Source organism: Geotrypetes seraphini, chromosome 5, assembly GCF_902459505.1.
Source record: "Geotrypetes seraphini chromosome 5, aGeoSer1.1, whole genome shotgun sequence".
Lineage (NCBI taxonomy): Eukaryota > Metazoa > Chordata > Amphibia > Gymnophiona > Dermophiidae > Geotrypetes > Geotrypetes seraphini.
In genome coordinates, this window is record NC_047088.1 from 6,456,713 (window position 1) to 6,480,318 (window position 23,606).

The 23,606-nt window shown below is 46.4% G+C and overlaps 1 protein-coding gene across 1 annotated transcript; it reads right to left on the reverse strand.

Moving 5' to 3' along the window:
• Positions 1-1,773: 1,773 nt before the first annotated feature.
• IGBP1 (immunoglobulin binding protein 1) lies at positions 1,774-22,492 on the reverse strand. The gene is made up of 6 exons (XM_033946762.1): positions 22,209-22,492; positions 5,241-5,543; positions 4,262-4,457; positions 3,592-3,674; positions 3,242-3,351; positions 1,774-2,218 (listed from the first exon to the last, which is right to left on the reverse strand). Exons 1-6 carry the CDS (start codon positions 22,409-22,411, stop codon positions 2,070-2,072), a joined length of 1,044 nt encoding a protein of 347 aa, XP_033802653.1. The 5' UTR covers positions 22,412-22,492; the 3' UTR covers positions 1,774-2,069.
• Positions 22,493-23,606: the final 1,114 nt, after the last annotated feature.

The following is a 23,606-nucleotide window of genomic DNA, read 5'->3' on the forward strand; positions in this document are numbered from 1 at the left end:
GACCCAAGCACATGCCTGATTCACGCTGACACGTGGCCGCTGCATCAACGCTCCTAGAAACATAGTCAGATTCAAGCCCCGCAAAATTTACCCTGCCGCGGCTTGTATAGAAAGAAAATCAGACTCAGGGAATAACCAGAAGAACGGCCCACAGCGCCGGAAAAAAACATGTTCCATCTCATGCGCGCTGCTATAAACCAGCACCTGCACAATCAGCTGCACATGGCCGTAACAAACACTGATGAAAGAGAGCCTCAGAATAAACAGGACTACTATTGCTACACTGAAACCCAACAATGAGAACAAGTGCAAGCATGAAATCGCACCGCTACTGCCGTGCTGTAACCAACAAGGAAACCAAGCGCGCGCATGCAAAGGGCGGGAAGTCCCGGCTCCCTCCACGGATTTCTAGTCATAAAACTTAGCCTCAATAAAATATCCATGCCTTAAACGTACGTTGACCGAGCCCACATTACTAAGACTCCCAAACAGAACCTGAAGTTCAACCAACAGTAAAAAAAAAACAGACATACTCACAAGCTTGTTGTTAGGGCCGGTTGAAGCCAGTTAGAGCTAGTAGTGCAGCAAAAGCAGGGCAGAATGTAGCAACTTTGGTCTCTTTTTTTTTTTTTTTTACAGAGAAGGGAAAGAAGAAAAAAATTGAGACCCAGTCAGACCCTCTAGCAATGGAGGGAGGGTGAGGCAGGGACCTGGGGGGGCCCAGGTATAACCCCTAAAGCCGGCACCGTTCAGCCGGACACCCCTGTCTCATTGAAGAGAAAATCTGAACAGGAGAAATAGCATTGCCAGCTCACTGAAGAGAAACCTCAACAGGAGAAACAGAATGGCAGTCTCACTGAAGAGAAACCTCAACAGGAGAAAATAAAGTTCCAGTCACAGCCAGAATTCAGGAGCTAGTTGAATAGCGACCTTTTCCTGCTGGGAGATAGAGAATACTGGATAAACAGGAGGAGTGCCAGCCAATAGGACCACCTGTTAATCAGTTTCTCTATCTCCGCCTGCTGGTAGATGGTGGCTATCCCATTGGTCTCTGGATTCATCTGCTGCTGTTGCTAGGGAAATATGGGTTGATATCAATATGACGGGGAAAGGGATAGATTATGTCCTTCGGCAAACCTCTATTTCATACCACTGTCCTGGAGTTTTACACAAATTCAAGCCCCTTTCAAAACTCTTGGATGTTTTCACCTAGGCCTCCACAGATTCTGTCCAGGGAGACAAGAGGCAGGATTCTGAGCAGCGCTTGTTGGACCCTCCAATTACCCACAGGGTTAACCCCAAGAGGGTACTAAAGACAGAGAATGTGAAAAGCCAAGTATGGCAGATTGCTGGTCCCAACCAACACACCTCCCTTCCCTTGCTGATTCTACTATACCAAAGGGTAGTAGATATGATACAATTCATTTACTAAAGGGGCAAAAAGTAAACGCCACAGGGACCAGGGACATGAGGTACATCCTGCACCTGAAACAGGTTGGCAGCCTGGCTAAGAACTTTAGAGATCAGTCACACAATGCTACCTAAACCAACTAACTCACTATATAGTGCCAGCATGGGAAGGGCACTATCTCTGGCAGTGCAGGCCACCCCCTAGCACTGTCCTACAGTTAAAGACATAGACGGACCCATCTAAGGCTGTGCTCTGCTGATACTCATAAGCCCTGATCTTCCCACCATTCCCCTACAATGACTTTTTACTGTACACTTGGAGCTTCCCCAGGCCTAAGGAAGGAAAAGAACTGGGCAGCAAAATACAGCAACAAATGACCAGCAGGATTTAATTTTCAATAGACAACCTAAATATAAACACCAGACACAAAGCCAAAAATGATCCTCTTCTTATCCAAGATTCCCTGATTCAACACTACCACAGCAGCCAAATAACATGGTCCTTGAGAGGCGCTGTGCCACACTTGTCCTCAATCATAACATGACATACAAGCTCTTCCAGTCAGAAGGGCAGCGACCCAGGTCAAAGCAGCTGCTGGATTTATTTCTCTGCTCAATCATACTCCAGGGTGCAGTGCTTCAAGTGAGCACCATAGCTCTTAGCCCATGTTCTGCCGGTTGCCAAATCCCCTGCGATTCATGTCCTTCCACTCATCCCATTCACGAGCTTTTTGTAGACTGGTCTCATCATCCTCCTCCACTTTCTTTTCCTGCTCTGCCCTCTGCGCCTCTTCATCAGTGAGATCCACTGGAAATCAGAAAAGAACAGCAAGTCAATGGAGATGACTAACTTGAAGGAGATCGAGACACACTGCCTCTAAGCAGAATGAGGGAGGGAGTCTTATGTCATCTTTAACCCGAGCAGGGGAGGGAGGGAGTTCCATGCTGCCTCTAAGCTGAATAAGCGAGGAATAGCATGCCATACTGCCTTTAACCTTAACACGGGAGTGAGTCCCACGCTGCCTCTAACTCGGCAGGGAAGGGAATGCCATGCTGCCTCTAACCTGAAAAAGCGTATCACATATTGTCACCACCACCACATACAATCAGGAAAAAATGAATCAATAGTATAAGTCAGATGCAAAGGCAATCAGAGTAAGTGAAAGAAGAACAATCAGATCACTGCTGGAAGTTTTATTGCAAAAGGACCAACTGTGGCCAGGTTTCGGCAATTATTCCTCCATCATATACTATGAAACTGCATTCAAATTGTTTTCTACCTTGCTTAAAATCAGAGATTCAATGAAATATTGTGAAAGATTGTCCCCTGTCCCAGGCATCATTGCCAAAACCCAGAAAGCTTTTGGTGATGATCTGGTTGTTCTTCAATCACTTCTGAATCTGACTTATACTAGTGGTTTGTTACCGACATAGGTTATTCTTTTGTATCAAAAGAAATGAAGCAGAATATGGAGTAAGTGATTGAGAAAAAGATTCCAAGCTAGTTTAGCAATACAAGGCTAGAAAGAGTCACAGTCCCACACTGGGCCATTTACTGCATATATACCTAAAACCTGCAGAACATACCCACAACAGGAAATCAGCAAGCTGCTGCCCTGTCCCTCTGGTTCACTCAGTCTAACAAGTGGGCTAAAATCACTTGAGCAAGACTGACAAGACTTGTAGAGACACGCCTTCTGGCTGCTATTCCAGGGGACCCACCAAGCCCCTCAGGGATCTTGCGGACACACAGAAACCACCCTCCCTTACAGCAGCTCTTTTGAGGGTCCTGAAGACCTACTGGTGCCCTCTGTTACAATTTCCCTGTTACCTGCTTTCTGGGCAAGTCCTTGGTCTGGCAGCACTCCATGCCTCTGATGCTGACGATACCAGTCATCCACAGTCATGGTAGGGAGGCTTGGATAGCCACGTCCAAACACACTAAGAGAGAGACAGAAAGGGAGAAATTCACTCCAGTAAACTGTCAGTGTGGGGAACAGATGGTAATGACCTTCCACCATAGGGCAGCGATATGACAATGTACACTCCCACTGCTCTTCTCTGCGGGTTTATTTCCACATCTGTGAGCAAAGGCTCCTCTCCCTCTCAGCCTCCTCCCTCTATAAAGTCCCTAATTTCTCCCTCCCCTGGATGACAGCTGACTGTTGACCAGACACATACTTTGCCTGAGCACTGTCCCGGATCAACACAAAAGGTTTCATGGCAGGTCTAGGCTGTCTACGTGGCTGCGAAGATTCCCCAGTCTGGAATGAAAAAAATAATAATTTCAGGTACTTAAAATATTCTTAAATGCTGTAAAAGGATTTGATAAAATAGACCAAGAAGAAGCATTGCTAACATTTTCAGATGTGACACGGACAAGAGGTCATAGCCTGAAACTGAGTGGCAGCAGGTTCAGGACAAATGCCAGGAAGTTCTGTTTCATACAGCGAGTGGTGGGTGCTTGGAATGCACTATCGGAGGAGGTTGTGGCGGAGACTACTGTACTGGGATCCAAGCACAAGTTGGATGCACACCTTCTTGCATATCATATTGAGGGATACGGTAAAGTCGGGTCTCCAGAAAGGAGTACCTAAATGGGCTGCCACGTGTGCAGAGCACCGGACTAGATGGACCTCGGTCTGATCCGGTGAAGGTGTTTCTTATGTTCTTATGTTAACCCAGAAACCTAAAAGCAGGAAAACTTATGAGCTTCACATATTTTGTCCAGCACACCTCTTTGCTTACCACCTTCCTTCCCCCTTGGAACCAATCCGTATCTCCACCTTTCCATGCCAACAATAACTTAAAAAGAGCTTCACACTTCTACAAAAGTCTTGTTCCCCAATACCTGTTTCATGGCCTCTCTACTCCTCAGTATTTCCATCTCCTGGTCGATACTCTCTGTCTCATCCAGGCTGGTAATGATCCATTTCTTGATATGAAGGAGGTAGAATTCTCGCACCTGCTCCTCTTCTGCTTTCCCACTCTGCACCAGTTCTGCGATTGTGGACAGCTTTTTCTCTGCCTCCATCTTCTGCTTGTACCTGATGCACAGGGAATCACTGCATGACTGCACAGGTATCACCAACAGAGGGCACTGTAGGGAACAGTCTTTCTAAAACAGAACATGTCTGATGCTCAGATCAGCCAACTATATTTATTAGCTAAACTAGTCCAGAACCGAAAATACACAGTTGAATATGTAAACTAACTATGCATAGCAGTTAAGCTAGTCTTAAACCTGACATATATTAATAATAATAATCTTTATTTTTGTATATCGCCATACCATGAGTTCTGATGAATATGAAAACATGATTATGCTTATGAGCTAAACTAGAGTTAAACTTGACATCTACAGTTACATCTCATTTTTCATGTCATAAAATTGTATTGATTTTAATAATAAACAGAGTCCAAAAAGACTTATGAGAACAAACAAAACAGGGAGAATTGTAATCATATGGTTTTACATTTTGTGCTAATATAAAGCAACAGTGGGTGTCCTGCTCTACCTCCTATCAGCCTCTTTACAGTATAAACACTCGGTGGCTTTGCCATCCTTATGCTCCTCCTGTCAAAATATGCAAAGAGTTGCAGCCAATCTACAGAACAAGAACTGGCACAGATTCTTTAGCTCTAAAGTCAGCCCACAAAAGGATCAGGGGGGTCACTGCCAAGGAGATGGAGGCCACACAAGAAGTATGAGAGGAGCAGCTGCAAAACGGTCATGCCAATAAAGTTATCAGATTGTTTTAGTGTTGAGAGTGGGGAGCTACAGAAGAATTAGGGGGGTCAGTGCCGAGGCTGATAACATGCATTCATACCTTGCAATTTTTGCCTGTCTGTGTGTGGCCATGCCTATGAGATCTGGCTGAGATGGTGCCGACACAGCTTGCTCCGTGCCTTCCTCTGTTCTGGAGTCTACCCGTGGCTGTGGCAGATGAAACGTACCAATCTTATAGTCTTTACAGCTCCTCAGAAAGTCCAGGAAGTAGGTGTGAGCAGCTTGCAGCTGATCCATCCGCTTGGAAGGAGTGTTCAGCTTCAGCGTGAGAGCCGCCAGCAATGCAGGCAGCAAGAAGAACTTCAGATCACCTGACGCAACCTCTTCTAACTCTTCATTCCGGCTGCAATCAAACCACACATAAAGCCAAATACACAGGGACATAAGCAGAATGATCTGACTTTCCACAAAAACATTCTACAAGTCTTATGAATCAGGCCCAAGTAGTGTTTCAAAGTACAAAAATCTGACATGCACGTCTATTGTTATAATTTGTTTTACTTTTCATGTTTTATTATCTGTTAGGAAATTCTAATTTAAAAAAAATATAAACTGTACTCCAAGGGTATTACTGAAGAAGAAAGGAAAACAAAAAGGAGACTGCAGGAGAGGTGAAGATGAATATGGTACTTTAGGTGAAAAGCAGGGAGTGATGAGTGGTTAAGGAAGAAAAGGAACATGGGAGGAAGAGAGGATGGTAGGTGAGGAGGAAGTCCTAGTTATACAAATATATATGTGCAATACATCTACCTTGCCTCTTTGGGGAACTTACTGCAGAGCTCAAAAAGTTAAATTTTATATCTATGCTGATGATATCACCATAGTTATTCCCCTTTCTACTATTGATTTATAACACAGACAAGAGAACTTGAACAGAATTCATGCCTCCAAGGGCAGCCAATGGAGTTTTTGATAATAGGAGCTTATGTGTTCCCATTTCTTCAGCCCAAAGATCAGTCGAATTGACGAATTTTGAATGACTCTGAGTCTTAGAATGGTTTTTTTGAAGGATCCCAGGTAGATGATGTTGCAATAATCGAGCATGCTCAAGATGGAAGACTGAACCAGTAAGCAGAAAGATGCTGCATCAAAGTATTTTCTGATGGTTCTGAGTTTCCATAGTAACGAGAAGCATTTTTTAACCAATAAATCTGTGTGAGCATTTAGAGTAAGTTGGTGGCCAAAGTCACTACCAGAATTTTTATGGATTGGTCAATAAGGAAGACCTGACCATTCAAGGAGATCGATGAGTCTTTGATTTTGTCGTTAGGACTTGCCAGGAAAAATTTAGTTTTATCTGTGTTGAGATTCAATTTGAATTCAGTCATCCATAGGTACGTTAGATAGATTGTGAGCCCATCGGGACAGATATGGAAAATGCTTGAGTACCTGATTGTTAAACCGCTTAGATAACCTTGATAGGCGGTATATAAAAACCTAATAAATAATAAATAAACATAGTTCAATTTGCTTTAGAATGGATGATAGATGAATCTTTGTCTCGGAGGTCAGGGTAGTAAGGGGAATAACTATGGTGATATCATCAGCTTAGATATAAAATTTAACTTTTAAGCTTTGTAGTAAGTTCCCCAAAGAGGCAAGGTAGATGTTGAACAATGTGGCAATGTCAAAGGGTCCAAAATTTTGGGAGCAAGTTTTTGATTATGTAAGCAGATTAATTCAGACACCACTTAAGCTGAATGCTGAAAGGGCACTGCTGGGAGTAAGAATAGAAAGCACAGTTACTTACCGTAACAGGTGTTATCCAGGGACAGCAGGCAGATATTCTTAACGTATGGGTGACGTCACCGACGGAACCCCGGTACGGACACTTAACTAGAAAGCTCTAGTTGACCGCACCGCGCATGCGCGGGTGCCTTCCCGCTCGACGGAGGAGAGCGTGGTCCCCAGTTAAGATAAGCCAGCTAAGAAGCCAACCCGGGGAGGAGGGCGGGTCCTAAGAATATCTGCCTGCTGTCCCTGGATAACACCTGTTACGGTAAGTAACTGTGCTTTATCCCAGGACAAGCAGGCAGCATATTCTTAACGTATGGGTGACCTCCAAGCTAACAGAGAGGGAGGAGGGATGGTTGGCCATTAGGAAAATAAATTTTGTAACACAGATTGGCCGAAGTGTCCATCCCGTCTGGAGAAGGCATCCAGACAGTAGTGAGTAGTGAACGTGTGAACTGAGGACCAAGTGGCAGCCTTGCAGATTTCCTCGATGGGCGTGGAGCGGAGGAAAGCTACAGAAGCAGCCATAGCTCTGACCCTGTGGGCCGTGACAGCACCTTCCAGTGAGAGACCGGCCCGAGCATAACAGAACGCAATGCAGGCAGCAAGCCAGTTGGAAAGCGTCTGTTTAGAGACAGGACGACCTAGACGGTTAGGGTCGAAGGACAAAAAGAACTGAGGGGACGAGCGGTGAGCCCTGGTACGGTCAAGGTAGTATGCAAGGGCACGCTTACAGTCCAGCGTGTGCAACGCCTGTTCCCCAGGATGAGAATGGGGCTTAGGGAAAAAGACAGGCAACACAATGGACTGGTTGAGGTGGAAGTCCGAGACCACCTTGGGAAGGAATTTAGGATGGGTACATAAACCACCTTGTCATGGTGAAAAACTGTGAAAGGTGGGTCGGCAACCAGTGCATGCAGCTCACTAACCCTCCTGGCAGAGGTGATGGCAATGAGGAAAAGCACCTTCCATGTGAGAAATTTGAGTGAAGTTGTGGCAAGAGGCTCAAACGGAGGTTTCATGAGGGCTGATAAAACCACATTCAGGTCCCAGACGACTGGAGGAGGCTTCAGAGGTGGTTTGACATTGAAGAGGCCTCTCATGAACCGGGAAACCAGGGGATGAGCCGTAAGAGGTTTTCCGAGGATAGGCTCATGAAACGCAGTGATGGCACTGAGGTGGACTCTGATTGAGGTAGACTTGAGGCCAGCGTCGGAGAGAGAGAGCAAATAGTCCAGTACAGTTTCCACCGCCAATGAGGTGGGATCGTGATGATGTAGTAGACACCAAGAGGAGAACCGGGTCCACTTCTGATAGTAACATTGGAGGGTGGCCGGTTTCCTGGAGGCATCCAAAATACGACGGACAGGCTGAGACAGATTCTCTGGAGAGGTCAGCCCGAGAAAAACCAAGCTGTCAGGTGGAGGGAGGACAGATTGGGATGAAGTAGAGACTGATGCTGCTGCGTAAGTAGAGTAGGAAACACAGGAAGAGGAATGGGCTCCCTGGAGCTGAGCTGGAGCAGGAGGGAGAACCAGTGTTGGCGAGGCCACCGAGGAGCGATGAGAATCATGGTGGCTCTGTCCCTGCGGAGTTTGGATAACATCCGCAACATCAGAGGCAGTGGAGGAAAGGCATAGAGGAACCGATCCGTCCAGTCGAGCAGGAAAGCATCCGGGGTCAGACGATGAGGAGAGAAGAGTCTGGAACAGAACTGTGGCAGCTGATGGTTGTGAGGAGCTGCAAAGAGGTCCACCTGTGGAGTGCCCCAGCGAGCAAAGATGGAGCGGAGCGTGGGAGGATCCAGGGTCCACTCGTGAGGTTGAAGAATGCGGCTGAGATTGTCGGCCAGGGAGTTCTATTCGCCCTGGATATAGACAGCCCTGAGGAAGAGACTGTGTGCCGTGGCCCAGGTCCAGATGCGGATGGCCTCCTGACAGAGGAGGGGAGATCCGGTGCCGCCTTGCTTGTTTATGTAATACATGGCGACTTGGTTGTCTGTGCACAGGAGAAGGACCTGAGGGTAGAGAAGGTACTGGAAGGCTTTGAGAGCATAGAACATGGCTTTTAGTTCCAGGAAATTGATGTCATGTTGACGTTCCTGAAGGGTCCAGAGTCCCTGGGTGCGAAGATCTCCCATGTGAGCTCCCCACGCATAGGGGGAGGCATCCGTGGTGATGATCATGGAGTGAGGGGGCAGATGAAAGAGTAGACCCCTGGAAAGATTTGAGGAGTTCAACCACCATTGAAGAGATTGCTGAAGAGACGATGTCACAGAGATGGGATGAGAAAGAGGATCCATAGTCTGTGACCATTGGGTGGCCAGAGTCCATTGAGGTGTTCTGAGGTGGAGGCGTGCCAGAGGAAGCACATGGACCGTCGAGGCCATGTGGCCCAAGAGGACCATCATTTGCCGAGCAGGAATAGAGCGACAAAGGAGCACCTGATGGCAGAGGCAGAGCAGAGTCCGTTGGCGGTCTGAGGGGAGAAATGCTCTCATCAGAGTGGTGTCGAGGACGGCTCCAATGAACTGAAGTCGCTGTGTGGGAAGCATATGCGACTTGGGGTAGTTGATCTCGAACCCCAGGAGATGGAGGAAAGAGATGGTGTGATGAGTGGCCTGTAGCACAAGTGGAGACGTAGGAGCTTTCACCAACCAATCGTCCAAGTATGGGAACACCTGGAGGTTGTGAGACCTGAGGAAGGCCGCCACTACAATAAGGCACTTGGTGAACACCCTGGGCGATGATGCGAGGCCAAAGGGTAGCACTTTGTACTGGTAGTGGCGGTGCTGAATCTGAAATCGGAGGTAGCGACGTGAAGTCAGATGGATTGGAATGTGAGTGTAGGCCTCTTTGAGGTCTAGGGAACATAGCCAGTCGTGTTGAGAGAGAAGAGGGTAAAGCGTGGCAAGGGAGAGCATTCTGAACTTTTCCTTGACCAAACATTTGTTGAGGTCCCCGAGATCGAGGATGGGACGGAGGTCTCCTGTCTTCTTGGGTACCAGGAAGTAGCGGGAGTAGAATCCCTGACCCCTTTGGTCTTGGGGGACTTCTTCGATGGCATTGAGAAGAAGGAGGGATTGGACCTCCTGAAGGAGGAGGAGGGTTTGAGAAGAGTGAGAAGCAGACTCTACGGGAGGATTGTTTGGTGGAAGAGTCTGGAAGTTGAGAGAGTAGCCGTGGCGAATGATGTTGAGGACCCACTGGTCTGATGTGATGACCTCCCAACGGCTGAGAAAAAGTTGCAGGCGTCCTCCGATAGGTTGAGGAAGAGGTAACGCCGGTGAGAGACTGGCTATGCCCTGGAGAAAGGAGTCAAAAGGGCTGAGCAGGTTTTGACTGAGGGAGAGGTTTGGCAGGTTGATGAGATTGGGAGCGAGCCTGAGTTTGATGTTGCTGACGAGGTCGGCGAGGTTGTTGCGGAGGTGGCTGAAGAGGTCTGACGGAGAACCTACGTTGGTAGGAAGACTGCTGTCTGTAAGGGCGAGTAGGCGGAGTCTTTTTCTTCGGTTTGATGAGAGTATCCCACCTCGTCTCATGAGCTGAGAGTTTCTGGGTGGTGGAATCCAGGGACTCTCCAAAAAGTTCATCACCAAGACAAGGTGCGTTAGCCAGGCGATCTTGGTGGTTAATATCGAGGTCGGAAACTCTCAGCCAGGCTAGACGTCTCATGGCAACAGCCATAGCAGATGCTCGAGAGGTCAGCTCAAATGAATCATAGATGGAGCGCACCATGAATTTTCGGAGTTGGAGCAGACCGGAAATTTGTTGTTGAAAGAGAGGGACCTTACGTTCAGGCAGATATTTCTGTAGAGAAGAAAGTTGATTCACTAGGTGCTTCATGTAGAAGAAGTGAAAGGTGTAATTATTGGCTCTGTTAGCAAGTATGGCATTTTGATAAAGGCGCTTGCCAAATTTATCCATCGTTTTCCCCTCTCTGCCAGGAGGGATGGAAGCATATACACTGGAGCCCTGGGTTTTCTTCAAAGTGGACTCCACCAGAAGGGATTCATGGGGTAGTTAGGGTTTGTCAAACCCCGGGATAGGAATGACCCTGTAGAGACTGTCCAGTTTTCTAGGGGCGCCCGGTACCGTGAGAGGGTTTTCCCAATTCTTATAGAAAGTTTCCCGTAAGATGTCGTGGACGGGTAACTTGAGAAATTCTTTGGGTGGTTGCTCGAAGTCTAGGGCATCTAGGAAAGCCTGTGACTTCTTAGAGTCAGATTCCAAAGGTATAGAGAGAGCCGCTAACATCTCTCTAAGAAATTTGGTGAACGAGGATTGTTCAGGCTTGGAACCGGTATCAAGTGTGGAAGGTTCCTCATCGGATGAGGAAGGCTCCTCATCGGTACCGGGTTGGGATTCCTCCCATAGGTCCGGGTCCCTGACGTCGGGGTGCGTGGGACGGGACGGCGGTGTGGATGGTTCTGCGTGGCGAGTCTTTGAGAGAGATTTGCCAGAACGCATGGAGACGGTACCGGGGGAAGAAGAACGGTGCCGGTCTTGGTCTCGGGGAGCCTGGTGCCGTTCCCGATGTCGGGGAGGATCGGCGTCAGATCGTAGTTGAATGAGAGGATTAATGGGTTCCGCCGAGAGTACCGGCATGGATGTGTTCAATGGCACCGAAGGAGTGGACTCCGGTGGTATGGAGCGATGCTCGGGCTGGTCCGGTACCGGAAGTAGCGGGGCCAACATTGCCGGCAACAGATGTTGGAGCTGTTGCTGTAGTTGCTCCTGCAATTGGGTTTGGAGTATGGCCGCTATGCGGTCGTCCAGAGGAGGCACCGGTACCACTTTTTTCTTTTTCGGTACCATAGGTGCCGCTTCACGCCCCGGCGATGAGGAGGCCGATGACGAGGCACTCACCGATATCGGGGCGGAGCGTTTGCGGGGTCGGCGCGATGCCGGGAGGACCGGTGTCGCCGTTGTGGCAGGAGGGCGCTCAAGGGAAGTGGAAGGCTTCTTAGCCGGCTTACCTGGCGCTATCGACCCCGAGGAAGGATCAGGCGGTGTCGATGTAGTCTGTGCCGACTTCGGTGGCGCCGTCGATGGTGTGGCAGATTCCATGGCAGAACCGGTACCGAAAAGAATATTCTGCTGGATCTGCCGGTTTTTTAACGTACGTTTTTTAAGAGTGGCACAGCAGGTACAGGTGTCAGCCCGATGCTCTGGACCCAGGCACTGTAAACACCAATTGTGTGGGTCAGTGAGAGAGATCGGGCGTGCACACCGCTGGCACTTCTTAAAGCCCGGCTGAGGGGGTATGAATGGAAATACGGCCTCCGCAAAATCAAACCCAGAGGCCTGTATGTTGGCAACAGGCCCCGCCGGGGCCGGCCAGAAAAATAAGGAAAAAAACTAATTAATAATGGGTTTTTTTTTTTTTTTTGAACGAAACAAAAAAACCCGAACGGAAAAGTAAAAGAAAAGAAAATACGCGAGCGGGAAGGCAAGGAAGGAGATTTCAACAGCCGTTGAAAGCACATGCGTCTTCTTCGCTCCGCGGAAACGAAGAAACTGGGAACCACACTCTCCTCCGTTGAGCGGGAAGGCACCCGCGCATGCGCGGTGCGGTCAACTAGAACTTTCTAGTTAAAAGTGTCCGTACCGGGGTTCCGTCGGTGACGTCACCCATACGTTAAAAATATGCTGCCTGCTTGTCCTGGGATAAGGTTTAATACTTTCTCAATCTAAACTTTTGGACTTGGCATTCATAGCTGCTAGAATGACATTAGCTCAGCAATGGCGTATGTTAAATGTATCACTCTTTTACTAGTCACCTTTCTTTTTAATTCAAACACTAATACTTATTTCAACACAGAGCTGATATGGTAAAGTGAACACTCAGACCCACAGCTGAGGTCCGGTGAAAAAATCACGGGGCAGCTGTTAAGGAGACCATCATTGTTGTTCACAGTCTCCTCCACCAAACAAAGACTGAATAACATCAAATCAAACTAAAATAAAATGAAATAATATATTTAACCACAACTTAACTTTGAATGGTGTAGATGGTACACATAACTGCTCCTCCGTTATTCTTATTGCCGACCCCCCAACCTAGGTTTCACCTACTGGCTTCTTCAGGAGGGGTACGGCACAAACACTCCATGCTGCACACAAACGCGCTGCTGACCCAGTATGTTAAATGTACCCACGCTGAGGGATGTGAGGGAATGTTTAGGAATAGTTTGTGAAAAATATAGACTTTCAGCTCTTTTAACTAATCAATGGGCAAAATTTAATGCTATATGGGAGACTTATTTTGAGCTGGAAAAAGAAGCCCTATGAAGAATTCTCCTATCCCTAGGGTTTTGGAACCAGGTCTCCTGGGAGGGAGGGTGGGTGAGATAGGGGATGGGATTATTTTAACTGTAATATTAATAAGATGTAGTACTCTTGTTAGTTTACTACATTTATGAATTATATTTAATATTAACTGTGCATTTCACTGAGATTATTGTATTAAAATTATTAAAGAATAAAAAAAAAAAGAAATAATAATAAGCGTTCAATCAAATTTTAATAAAACTTGAAACTCTCCATGGTTTCCTTGTGACAGGATTGGAACAACAAACTGGGGTTAGCATATCATGCGCTTAAGAATGCTTGTTTTATTGTCCCTTTGACAAAAGCGTTCCGACATTGATTTTCCTTGTTTTTTTTAATTCTGCATCACATGTACAAATGCAACGAATATGAAGGAATTGACCAATAGACCAGGCTTACTTTAACTTGGTAGGATGGCAACTGCAGTAATGTAAAGCTTATGACTACAATACCGTCACCTTCTTGGGCTAATTTGACTACTACTGTTTATTGCAAAGACGCTGAGCAAAATCCTGGGCATTGTATTTATTTGAATTTTGATTATTCTACACTTTCACGCATTTGTTAAGCGCACACGTAGTGAATTCCTCTGATGCTGTGACACTATGCTTTCCTTATTGGATACTAATGGGGTTATGTATGGCATTGGAGCTCTTCCCTACAGGGACTGGTTTTCCTCTTTGCAATATCTCTCACACGGAGGATTCACTTCACATTACAATATATGTTTAAGACATAAGATTTGTCCCATGTTCGGCAAGTACACCTCTCTAAATAGTTATACAAATGTCAGGCTGATAAAAGTTATGGGAATAAAGAGGTGTTTAGGGGAGAATAGTAGTGAGGAAAGGGATCTAGGGTTGTAAAGGGGGTTTCCATAATTTCTCTTACAGGAAGATAAGGAGCTATGTGGGATAGGAAGGAGGGAAAGAGAAGGTGGTGGGTGGAGGATGAATCAGAACTGAGGAAGAGTAGGTTGATAGGGGTGGGAAGGACAGAAGAATGATGGGAGCAGCAAGATAACTGGGGTAGTGATGAGTGATGGGATGGGGTGAGAAGGAGATGCGATTCAGATAACTGTACTGGCATGTGGCCACAGTACACTCAGCAGATATGAAACACACGTGTACAGATGAGACAAACAGTAATAAGAAAATACAACTAAAGTGGACAAGAAAAGGCTCTGGTGCATTCTGCCCCTCAGTTAGAACCTGAGGTCAAGGTACAACACATTTTGCTGCTGTTTCTCATCAGTCAGTCTTCGGAGCTCAGTCGCATTTTTATTTTGCCAGCTTTCAGGTCACTTTTCCATGAAAATGATGCATTTACTGATGTCTTGCTAAACATGTTTCTTCCTTTACTACTGCTACTTATTTTAATAGTGCTACCAGACACACAGCTCTGTACATTAACACGCAAGAGTCGATCCCTGCTCAAGAATTTTACAAGTTTTATTAAAATTTGATTAAACGCCTATCAGGGTTTCTAGGCGTCATACAATTAAACGAGAAGTAAGTAGGGAGAATTACAATATGTTAAAGTAAAGGAGACAATGAAGGGACAAAAGGAGGGAAGGGAGTGACCTGTTTACTGTTGGACTATAAAAGATTTAAGACGAAATGTCCAGTATTCAAAATCGTCTTTATAAAGGAAGCATTTTAATCCTCCTTTGAATTTGTCAAGATTATGCTCATCCCTAATATTGGTTGGCAGTGAGATCCAGATCATGGGGGCAGTTACCGAGAAGGTAGTAGCCCGATGAGTGCTAATAATCTTTAATGAGGGCATATGGCGTAGATGTTGGACGGCAGATCATGTGGGATGAGGAGTCTATCGATAAAGGCAGGATCCTTAGTTTTTTGGGTTTTGAACACTAGGGTAGCGATTTTATAAGTTACTAGTCTTTAAGCCTGTTACATTAACGGATGCTAGAATAGATGTGTGTGTGCCTCTTTCTTTCTCTCTCTCCTTGGCCGCTTTCTGTCTGTCTGTCTTTCTTTCTGTCTCTCTCTTTCCTCAGCTGTCCACCACCACCCCTCCTTGCCTGCTCCCCCTGTCCAGCAGCAGCCCTTCTCCCTTCGTTTTACCTCCCTCCTGTCCAGCAGCACCTCTTCCCTGCTCCCTCTGTCCAGCAGCAGCCCTTCTCCCTTCGTTTTACCTCCCCCCTATCCAGCAGCACCTCTTCCCTGCTCCCTCTGTCCAGCAGCAGCCTTTTTCCCTTCGTTTTACCTCCCCCCAGTCCAGCAGCACCTCTTCCCTGCTCCCTCTGTCCAGCAGCAGCCCTTCTCCCTTCATTTTACCTCCCCCCTGTCCAGCAGCACTGTTCCCTGCTCCCCCTGTCCAGCAGTAGGCCTTCTCCCTTCCTTTTACCTCCCTTCTGTCCAGTAGCATCTCTCCCCTGCTCCCCCTGCATCATCTAAATCCATTTAAATGAAACTTCTAATAAAGAACCATATTAAAGACCCCCCCCCCAAAATATGTAACACCTCAGGAAACCAGATGATTCTTAATACAGCCAGCACTGTCCTGTCGTGACATAGCTTGGGTGAGCAGGTTCCCCTTTCTCTCAGTATGACAGGATGTCTCTCAGCACAGGCCCCAGCTCTGGGAAAGCGTAGTGTTACCCGCTCTCCAATGTCCGCCTGGGCAGCACCTTGACCCCTTCCAGAAGCATCTCTCCACACTTGGAGCCAAAGACAGCATTCACCACGAAGGCAGTAAGCGTGATAAGTGCGGGCAGGTTCAGAGCCACACCGAGGGCCTGGGCAAAGTCCTTGTTGGTGTTGAAGAAAGGGGCCACACCGTTGAGGGTGCCCGTTACATTCTTGGATTCCAGGAGTCAAACCGCCGCTGAAATCTCTGCATGCGCCACAAAACGAATTCGGCACAGAGGCACACAACACGGTTGCAGGGAACACAAAACCTTAAGTGCGCATGCGCGCTTAGGGTTTTGTTATAGAGGATTCTGTGTGGTATTGGTAGCCAATGAGCTTTCTTTAAAAGGGGAGTGACATGATCGCATTTCTTAGAGTTAGTGATGATTTTAATGGCTGTGTTCTGAATTAACTGGAGGCGTCTAATTTCTTTCTGACATATACCTTTGTTTAACAAGTTGCAGTAATCTATTTTTGATATAATGAAAGAGTGAATCAATATGTTTAGAGCTTGACTCCAGGATGCTAGCTAATGACCTAATCATTCTGAATTTAAAGAAACAATTTTTAACTACTGTACTGATTTGTGAGCGATAATTTAATTTACTATCAATAATAACACCAGGATTTTGACCGGACTGACTGATTCAATTGGAGTGCTATCGATGGATACAGGAGATACAAATTGAATATTATTTTTCCTTGGGAAGAGAAGACAGTTTGTTTTACAAATACTGTTTTCTCTTAGCCAATGGCTGATACTATCTAATTTCGAGTTTATGGTATTGATATCACTGGTGTTGGTGGGATCTGTATAACATTGGCGAATGCATAAGCAATGAAACCGATTGATTGACATAGCGTCAATAAAGAAGCCAGATAGATATTAAAAAGTAGAGGAGAAAATATGGAACCTTGGGGAATGCCAAAGTTATTTAGAAAAGTTGTGGAAGTGGAGTTATTGAAGGTCACCGTAGATATACGGTCAGTAAAATAATTTGATTGGAAATACCGACCGAAGCTAAGTTGATGATCTATTGTGTAAAAGGCAGAAAAAAGGTCTAGCGAGACAATAACAGATTTGTGTTGGTTGAGGAAGTACTGTATGGAGGTTGTTAAACCTAATAGGGAATGTTCTGTTGAATGGTTTTTACGGAACCCTGTTTGATTGGGGTGTAGGATATTTGTTTTGTCGGCAAACAGGACAAACCATTATCAGGTAGGGAATTACAGAAGGCATGAACGGCAGCTGCTATACAGAGAGCAGAGGCTAGGTCTAACCTTGCTTTTGCTACCTGTATAGCAGAGGGTTCAGTAGCTGTATTATTCAGGTAGTGTTGAGTCACAGCTGCTGCCTAATGCATATGTCCAAATTTGATCTCATTAGGTCTATTTTGCATGATCTGCATTGGATACCCATTTCATATTGAATTTAAAGTAGTGTGTATGATTTTTAAGGTATTAAGGGACAAAGGATTTCCTGTTTTCTTTAGTCCGTAAATACCATCCAACATGATCATATTACAATCTGAGTTTTTGTTGTCATTTAAGTCTGTGGCACATTTGACTATTTGGCGTGTCGTGATATTGATACAGGGTGTAACGCTGTGGAATGCATTGCCTGCTGATGTTAAGGGATAACATAGCAACATAGTAACATAGTAGATAATGGCAGATAAAGACCCGAATGGTCCATCCAGTCTGCTCAACCTGATTCAATTTACATTTTTTAATTTTTTCTTCTTAGCTATTTCTGGGCAAGAATCCAAAGCTCTACCCAGTACTGTGCTTGGGTTCCAACTGCCGAAATCTCCATTAAAACCTACTCCAGCCCATCTAATCCCTCCCAGCCATTGAAGCCCTCTCCAGCCCATTCTCCCCCAAATGGCCATATACAGACACAGACTGTGCAAACCTGCCCAGTACTGGCCTTAGTTCAATATTTAATATTATTTTCTGATTCTAGATCCTCTGTGTTCATCCCACGCTTCTTTGAACTCAGTCACCGTTTTCCTCTCCACCATCTCTCTCTGTAAAGTAGCATTTCCTAACATTGCTCTTGAATCTACCACCCCTCAACCTCAAATTATGTCCTTTGGTTTTACTATTTTCCTTTCTCTGGAAAAGGTTTTGTTCTATGTTAATACCCTTCCAGTATCTGAACGTCTGAATCATATCTCCCCTGTCCCTCCTTTCCTCTAGGGTATACATATTTAGGGCTTCCAGTCTCTCCTCATATGGAACAAGCCTCCTATCATTTTTGTCGCCCTCCTCTGGACCGCTTCAAGTCTTCTTATTTCCTTCGCCAGATACGGTCTCCAAAACTGAACACAATACTCCAAGTGGGGCCTCACTAATGACCTATATAGGGGCATCAACACCTTCTTCCTTCTACTGGCTATGCCTCTCTTTATACAGCCCAGCATCCTTCTGGCAGCAATCACCGCCTTGGATCTTCAAGTGTGTGACAATTTAGGAAACATGTGAAGACAATTTTGTTTAAGCAAGCTTTTTCGTGAAGGTTATTTTATGACTGTTTTTGCTGCTTCTGTGATTGTACATTTTGATTTTATTGTGTCTTATTGTAGCCCATGTCCCTCCAACTATTGCCCCATCTCCCTCCTCTTTTTCTTATCCAAATTACTTGAACACGCTGTTCACCGCCGTGCCTGGGCTTTCTCTCATCCCATGAAATTCTGGATCTGCTTCAGTCAGACTTTTGCCTGCTGCATTCCATGGAAACTGCCCTTACTAAAGTTTCTAATGACCTGTTCTTGGCCAGATCCAAAGGCCTCTACCCCATTCTCATCCTTCTCGATCTGCCTGCTGCATTTGATACTGTTGATCATCACTACTCCTTGATACGCTGTCCTCACTGGGATTCCAGGGTTCTGCTCCTGGTTTTCTTCCTATCTCTCCCATCACACCTTCAGTGTATGCAATGATGGTTCCTCCTCCACAGCCTTCCCGCTATCAATTGGTGTACCTCATGGCTCTGTCCTGGGACCACAAAACACAGGGGAAACAAATCCACAGAAAACAGAATAGTAAAAACAAGTGGAATTGTCCAATAATAAAAGGTGCAATAAATAAAGATGTCTTTCAACTCATCTGGACAAACAGGTTATCCTTTATTCTTCCAAAAATACTCGACCCGACATGTACATGTTTCGGCCCTACGGCCTGCGTTAGGAGTCTTGAGGATCTTTGGGTATAAGTAACTTGCTAATCTCAGACCTTCCACTTAGCCATCTCGCTCCCCTCCAATCCATCCAGAATTTGGTTGCTTGACTCATATTCTGGGAGAGTCACTATACTCACGAAACCCCTCTCCTAAAGTCACTTCACTGGCTTTCCATCCGTTTCCGAATACAATTCAAACTCCTCTTACTGATCTACAAATGCACTCACTCAGCTGCCCCTCACTATATCTCTTCACTTATCTTCCCCCCCCCACCCGTGAGCTCTGCTTAGCTGTTAAGCAACATGGTTTCTGCAAGAGAAGATCGTGCCTAATGAACTTACTGCACTTCTTCGAAGGAATAAACAAACGGATGGACAAAGGGGATCCCATAGACATCGTATACTTAGATTTCCAAAAAGCCTTCGACAAGGTACCCCATGAACGCCTACTACGGAAATTGAAAAACCATGGGGTGGAAGGAGAAGTACAGATGGATCAAAAATTGGTTGGCGGGTAGAAAGCAAAGGGTAGGAGTGAAGGGCCACTACTCGGACTGGAGGAGGGTCACGATTGGTGTTCTCCAGGGATCGGTACTCGGACCGCTGCTGTTCAATGTATTTATAAATGATCTAGAAATAGGGAAGAAGTGCAAAGTAATAAAATTCTCAGATGACAAGAGGACTGTGAGGATTTACAAAGGGACCTGAACAAATTAGAAGAGTGGGCGATGAGATGGCAGATGAAATTTAATGTAGAGAAATGGAAAGTCTTGCATGTAGGAAACAGTAACCCTAAGTACAGCTACACGATGGGAGGGCTGGTAATGAGTGAAAGTACCCTAGAAAAGGACTTGGGGGTAATAGTGGACAAGACAATGAAGCCGTCGGCACAGTGTGCAGCGGCCTCTAAGAAGGCGAATAGAATGCTAGGTATTATCAAGAAAGGTATTACAACCAGAACGAAAGAAGTTATCCTGTCGTTGTATCGGGCAATGGTGCGCCCGCATCTGGAGTACTGCGTTCAATATTGGTCGCTGTACCTTAAGAAGGATATGGCATTACTCGAGACAGTTCAGAAAAGAGCGACGCGATTGATAAAAGATATGGAAAATCTTTCATATGCTAAAGATTGGAGAAACTGGGGCTCTTTTCCCTGGAGAAGTGGAGACTTAGAGGGGACATGATAAAGACTTACAAGATCATGAAGGGCATGGAGAAAGTGGAGAGGGACAGATTCTTCAAACTTTCGAAAACTACACGAACGAGAGGGCATTCGGAAAAATTGAGAGGGGACAGATTCAGAACCAATGCTAGGAAGTTCTTCTTCACCCAAAGGGTGGTGGATACCTGGAATGCGCTTCCAGAGGGTGTGATAGGACAGAATACAGTATTGGTGTTCAAGAAGAGATTAGATGATTTCCTGAAGGAAAAGGGGATAGTAGGGGATAGATAGAGGATTACTATACAGGTCCTGGACCTGATGGGCCACCGCGTGACCGGACTGCTGGGCATGATGGACCTCTGGTTTGACCCAGCAGAGGCATTGCTTATGTTCTTAAGTCCCTCTTATCTGTGCCCTTCTCTTCAAAGGCCAACTCCAGATTCTGTCCCTTCTACCTTGCTGCACCATATGCTTGGAACAAGCTGCCTGAATCCTTACGGCGGGCTCCATCTCTGGCAGTGTTCAAAGCCCAGTTAAAAGCCCACCTTTTCGAGACTGATTTTGACTCTCACCTTGGGTTCTGCATCCCTAAACCTATATGTCATGTCTGCCTGTCCAAGTTAGATTGTAAGTTCTTCCAAGCAGGGACTGTCTATAAATGTTAAAATGTATAGTGCTGCATACACTTTTCAGTGCTATAACTGATTAGTAGTAACCCCTGCAGAATTGTGGGATACTGTGGGTAATAAATTTTTAAATAAATAAACAATAATCTGTGTGTTTAGTTTAGAATTATGTGCCTCTGGAACTCCTGAGTAGCAGACTTAACAGAGAATAAAAGACCACCCAATACCTAACCTAGTATATATGACCCCCATTAGGGAAGTGCAGCAGCCTGAGAAACAATTTTCCATAAGCCTATTAGCCTGCATTAGGATATGCATCCAAGGTGTGCACTTGTGTCTATTTCTCTGGAAGTGGGCTTTCCAATTTAGTTTTTATCCGTCTCTTTCTAAGTGTACTGAGTATTTATGGAGGGTTTGTCTGTGCAACTGATGTCAGGTATTTTGCTAGTGTGTTCTGTTTTTGGATCCTCCCTACAGGAAGTGTATTGGGTGTTCAAGGACACATTGGGCTGTGCTAGAGAAAACTGCAATTTGTATATTCTTTTGAGTTGTGATTGGTGAGGAGGGGCAGTGTCCTAATTGTTCTCTGCATCCCTTAGTGGGGGTGTTCAGTGTACAAGTAGAGGTGCAGGTTTTCTGTTGGGCTTTTCCAAGTTTATTCTATAGTTGATATACCGTCTATCGACTTGTACGTAGATGGTTTACAATACTAACAAGTACGACAGACCCTTTCAGGGTAGTTTGGGGTTAACGCTGGACCCCAGAGTCGCACCACGGGATGAGTTGAATCATATGAAGTAACTGTAGTTGTGGGGGTAGGGGGGGAATTTGTTCAGGGGTTTCTCGGTTGCATATTGGGCTCTTGGAGCTTTTCCTTGCAGCGTCTTGTGTAACGTGAGCTATGGGAGACACCAGTGGAGGGATGTGGACTATGGATAAATTTAAGTTTATTATATACCGCCTATCAAGGTGATCTAAGTGGTTTACAATCAGGTACTCCAGCATTTTCCCTCTCTGTCCCGGTGGGCTCACAATCTATCTAACGTACCTGGGGCTCTGGAGGACTAAGTGACTTGCCCAGGGTCACAAGGAGCAGCACAACCCCAGGGTGCTGAGGCTGTAGCTTCAACCACTGCGCCACAAGTTAGATTGTAAGCTCTTCTGAGTAGGGACCATCCATTAAATGTCAAAATGTAAGCGCTGCGCTACAGAAGGGACCCCGTGGTCTCTCCCTCTGACGCCACTTCCTAGGCGTGACACCCGGAAGTAACGTCAGCGTGAGGGGCGTCGTTCCCTAGCGACGGGGGGAGGGGCTACCTGAAGAGATGGAGCTGCTGGGCCCCCGCCCGGGCCTCGTTCAGCAAGTCGAGGCCGCGCCTGATCTTGTCCTGCAGGGGCTGGGAGTTCAGGGCCTCCGTGCTGGCCTCCACCTCCCGCAGCTCCCGCCAGCCCCGCTCCAGCAGCTGCGACAGCGAAAGCGACGCCGTCACCGTCGGCGTCGGCGTCTCAGCCTCGGCCATCTTGAACGCGGCCCCTCGCGGCCGCCGTCCTCTGCCGCTGCGCACGCGCGCCTCCCGGGATAAAGAGCGCGGCCTCCTCGCCTGCCGGCCCCGCCCCCTGCGGCGCGCGCGCGCTCGAGGCTTCGCTTGCAGCAGGAGGAGGAGCCAAGAGGGCCGCGCGCAGGTCTGAAGAACCTGGCGCCAGAATTCCTGCTGCTCCTCCCCCCACACAGGAAATGAGCCTCACCACATTCTCCATGAGCCAGGGCAGCTCTTAGCCCAAGGACCGTCCAGTGCCAGACAGTTTTGCTAAAATGGGGGAGTCCGTGGAGGTTTAGCCAGTTATGCTGCCATTCCCCCCCCTCCCCCGAAAGCCAAGCAGATTCAATGAGAGCGAGCAAGAGAGCAGGGGCTGGAGACACCCATGGGGAACCCCAAATTTCTTTCATTCACTTTTTATGTATACACAATAACTTTTTAATTCATAATGGTAAACAAATTTTTTTTAAAAAACACAAAGCACACTACGCAGAGAAAATGTTAATTATCATTTACGAATTTCAGGGGGTTTTCAGATGACTTTAAAATATGCAATGTCACCTCAGTAACTATCGAAAAACACAAATATAGACAGCAAATATAAATTCTCAAAACGGACACATTTTGATCACTAAATTGAAAATAAAATCATTTTTCCTACCTTTGTTGTCTGGTGATTTCATGAGTCTCTGGTTGCACTTCCTTCTAACTGTGCATCCAATATTCCTTTCTTTCACATCCAACATTTCTTTCACAATCCAGCCCCACCCCTTTTGGGTCCAGGTCTCTCTCTTTTCCCTCTATTACCCTCCCCAGATCCAGTGTCAGTTCTCCTTTGTACCTACCACCACCTTTGTTGCAGATCTCTTTCTCTCTCCCTCCTCTGTTATGATCTTTTATCTCTGTTCTTCCTTAGGGTCTCTCCTACTCTGCACCTCACATAATCTAGCATCTTCCTCCTATCTTTCCCCTTTGGTCCAGGCCTTTCTCTCTCTAGTCTTTCTTCTGCTTACAACCCCCCTTCTCTGCCTCTCCCACCTTCCTTCCTATGTCCCCCTCACTGCCTTCCAGCCTTTGTCCCACCCCTCCCCGAAGCCAGCCTGCCTCCCTCCCTGCTACGCCAAAGCCAGCCTGTCTGCCTGCCTCCCTCCCTCTGAAGCCTGGCCTACTGCCAATT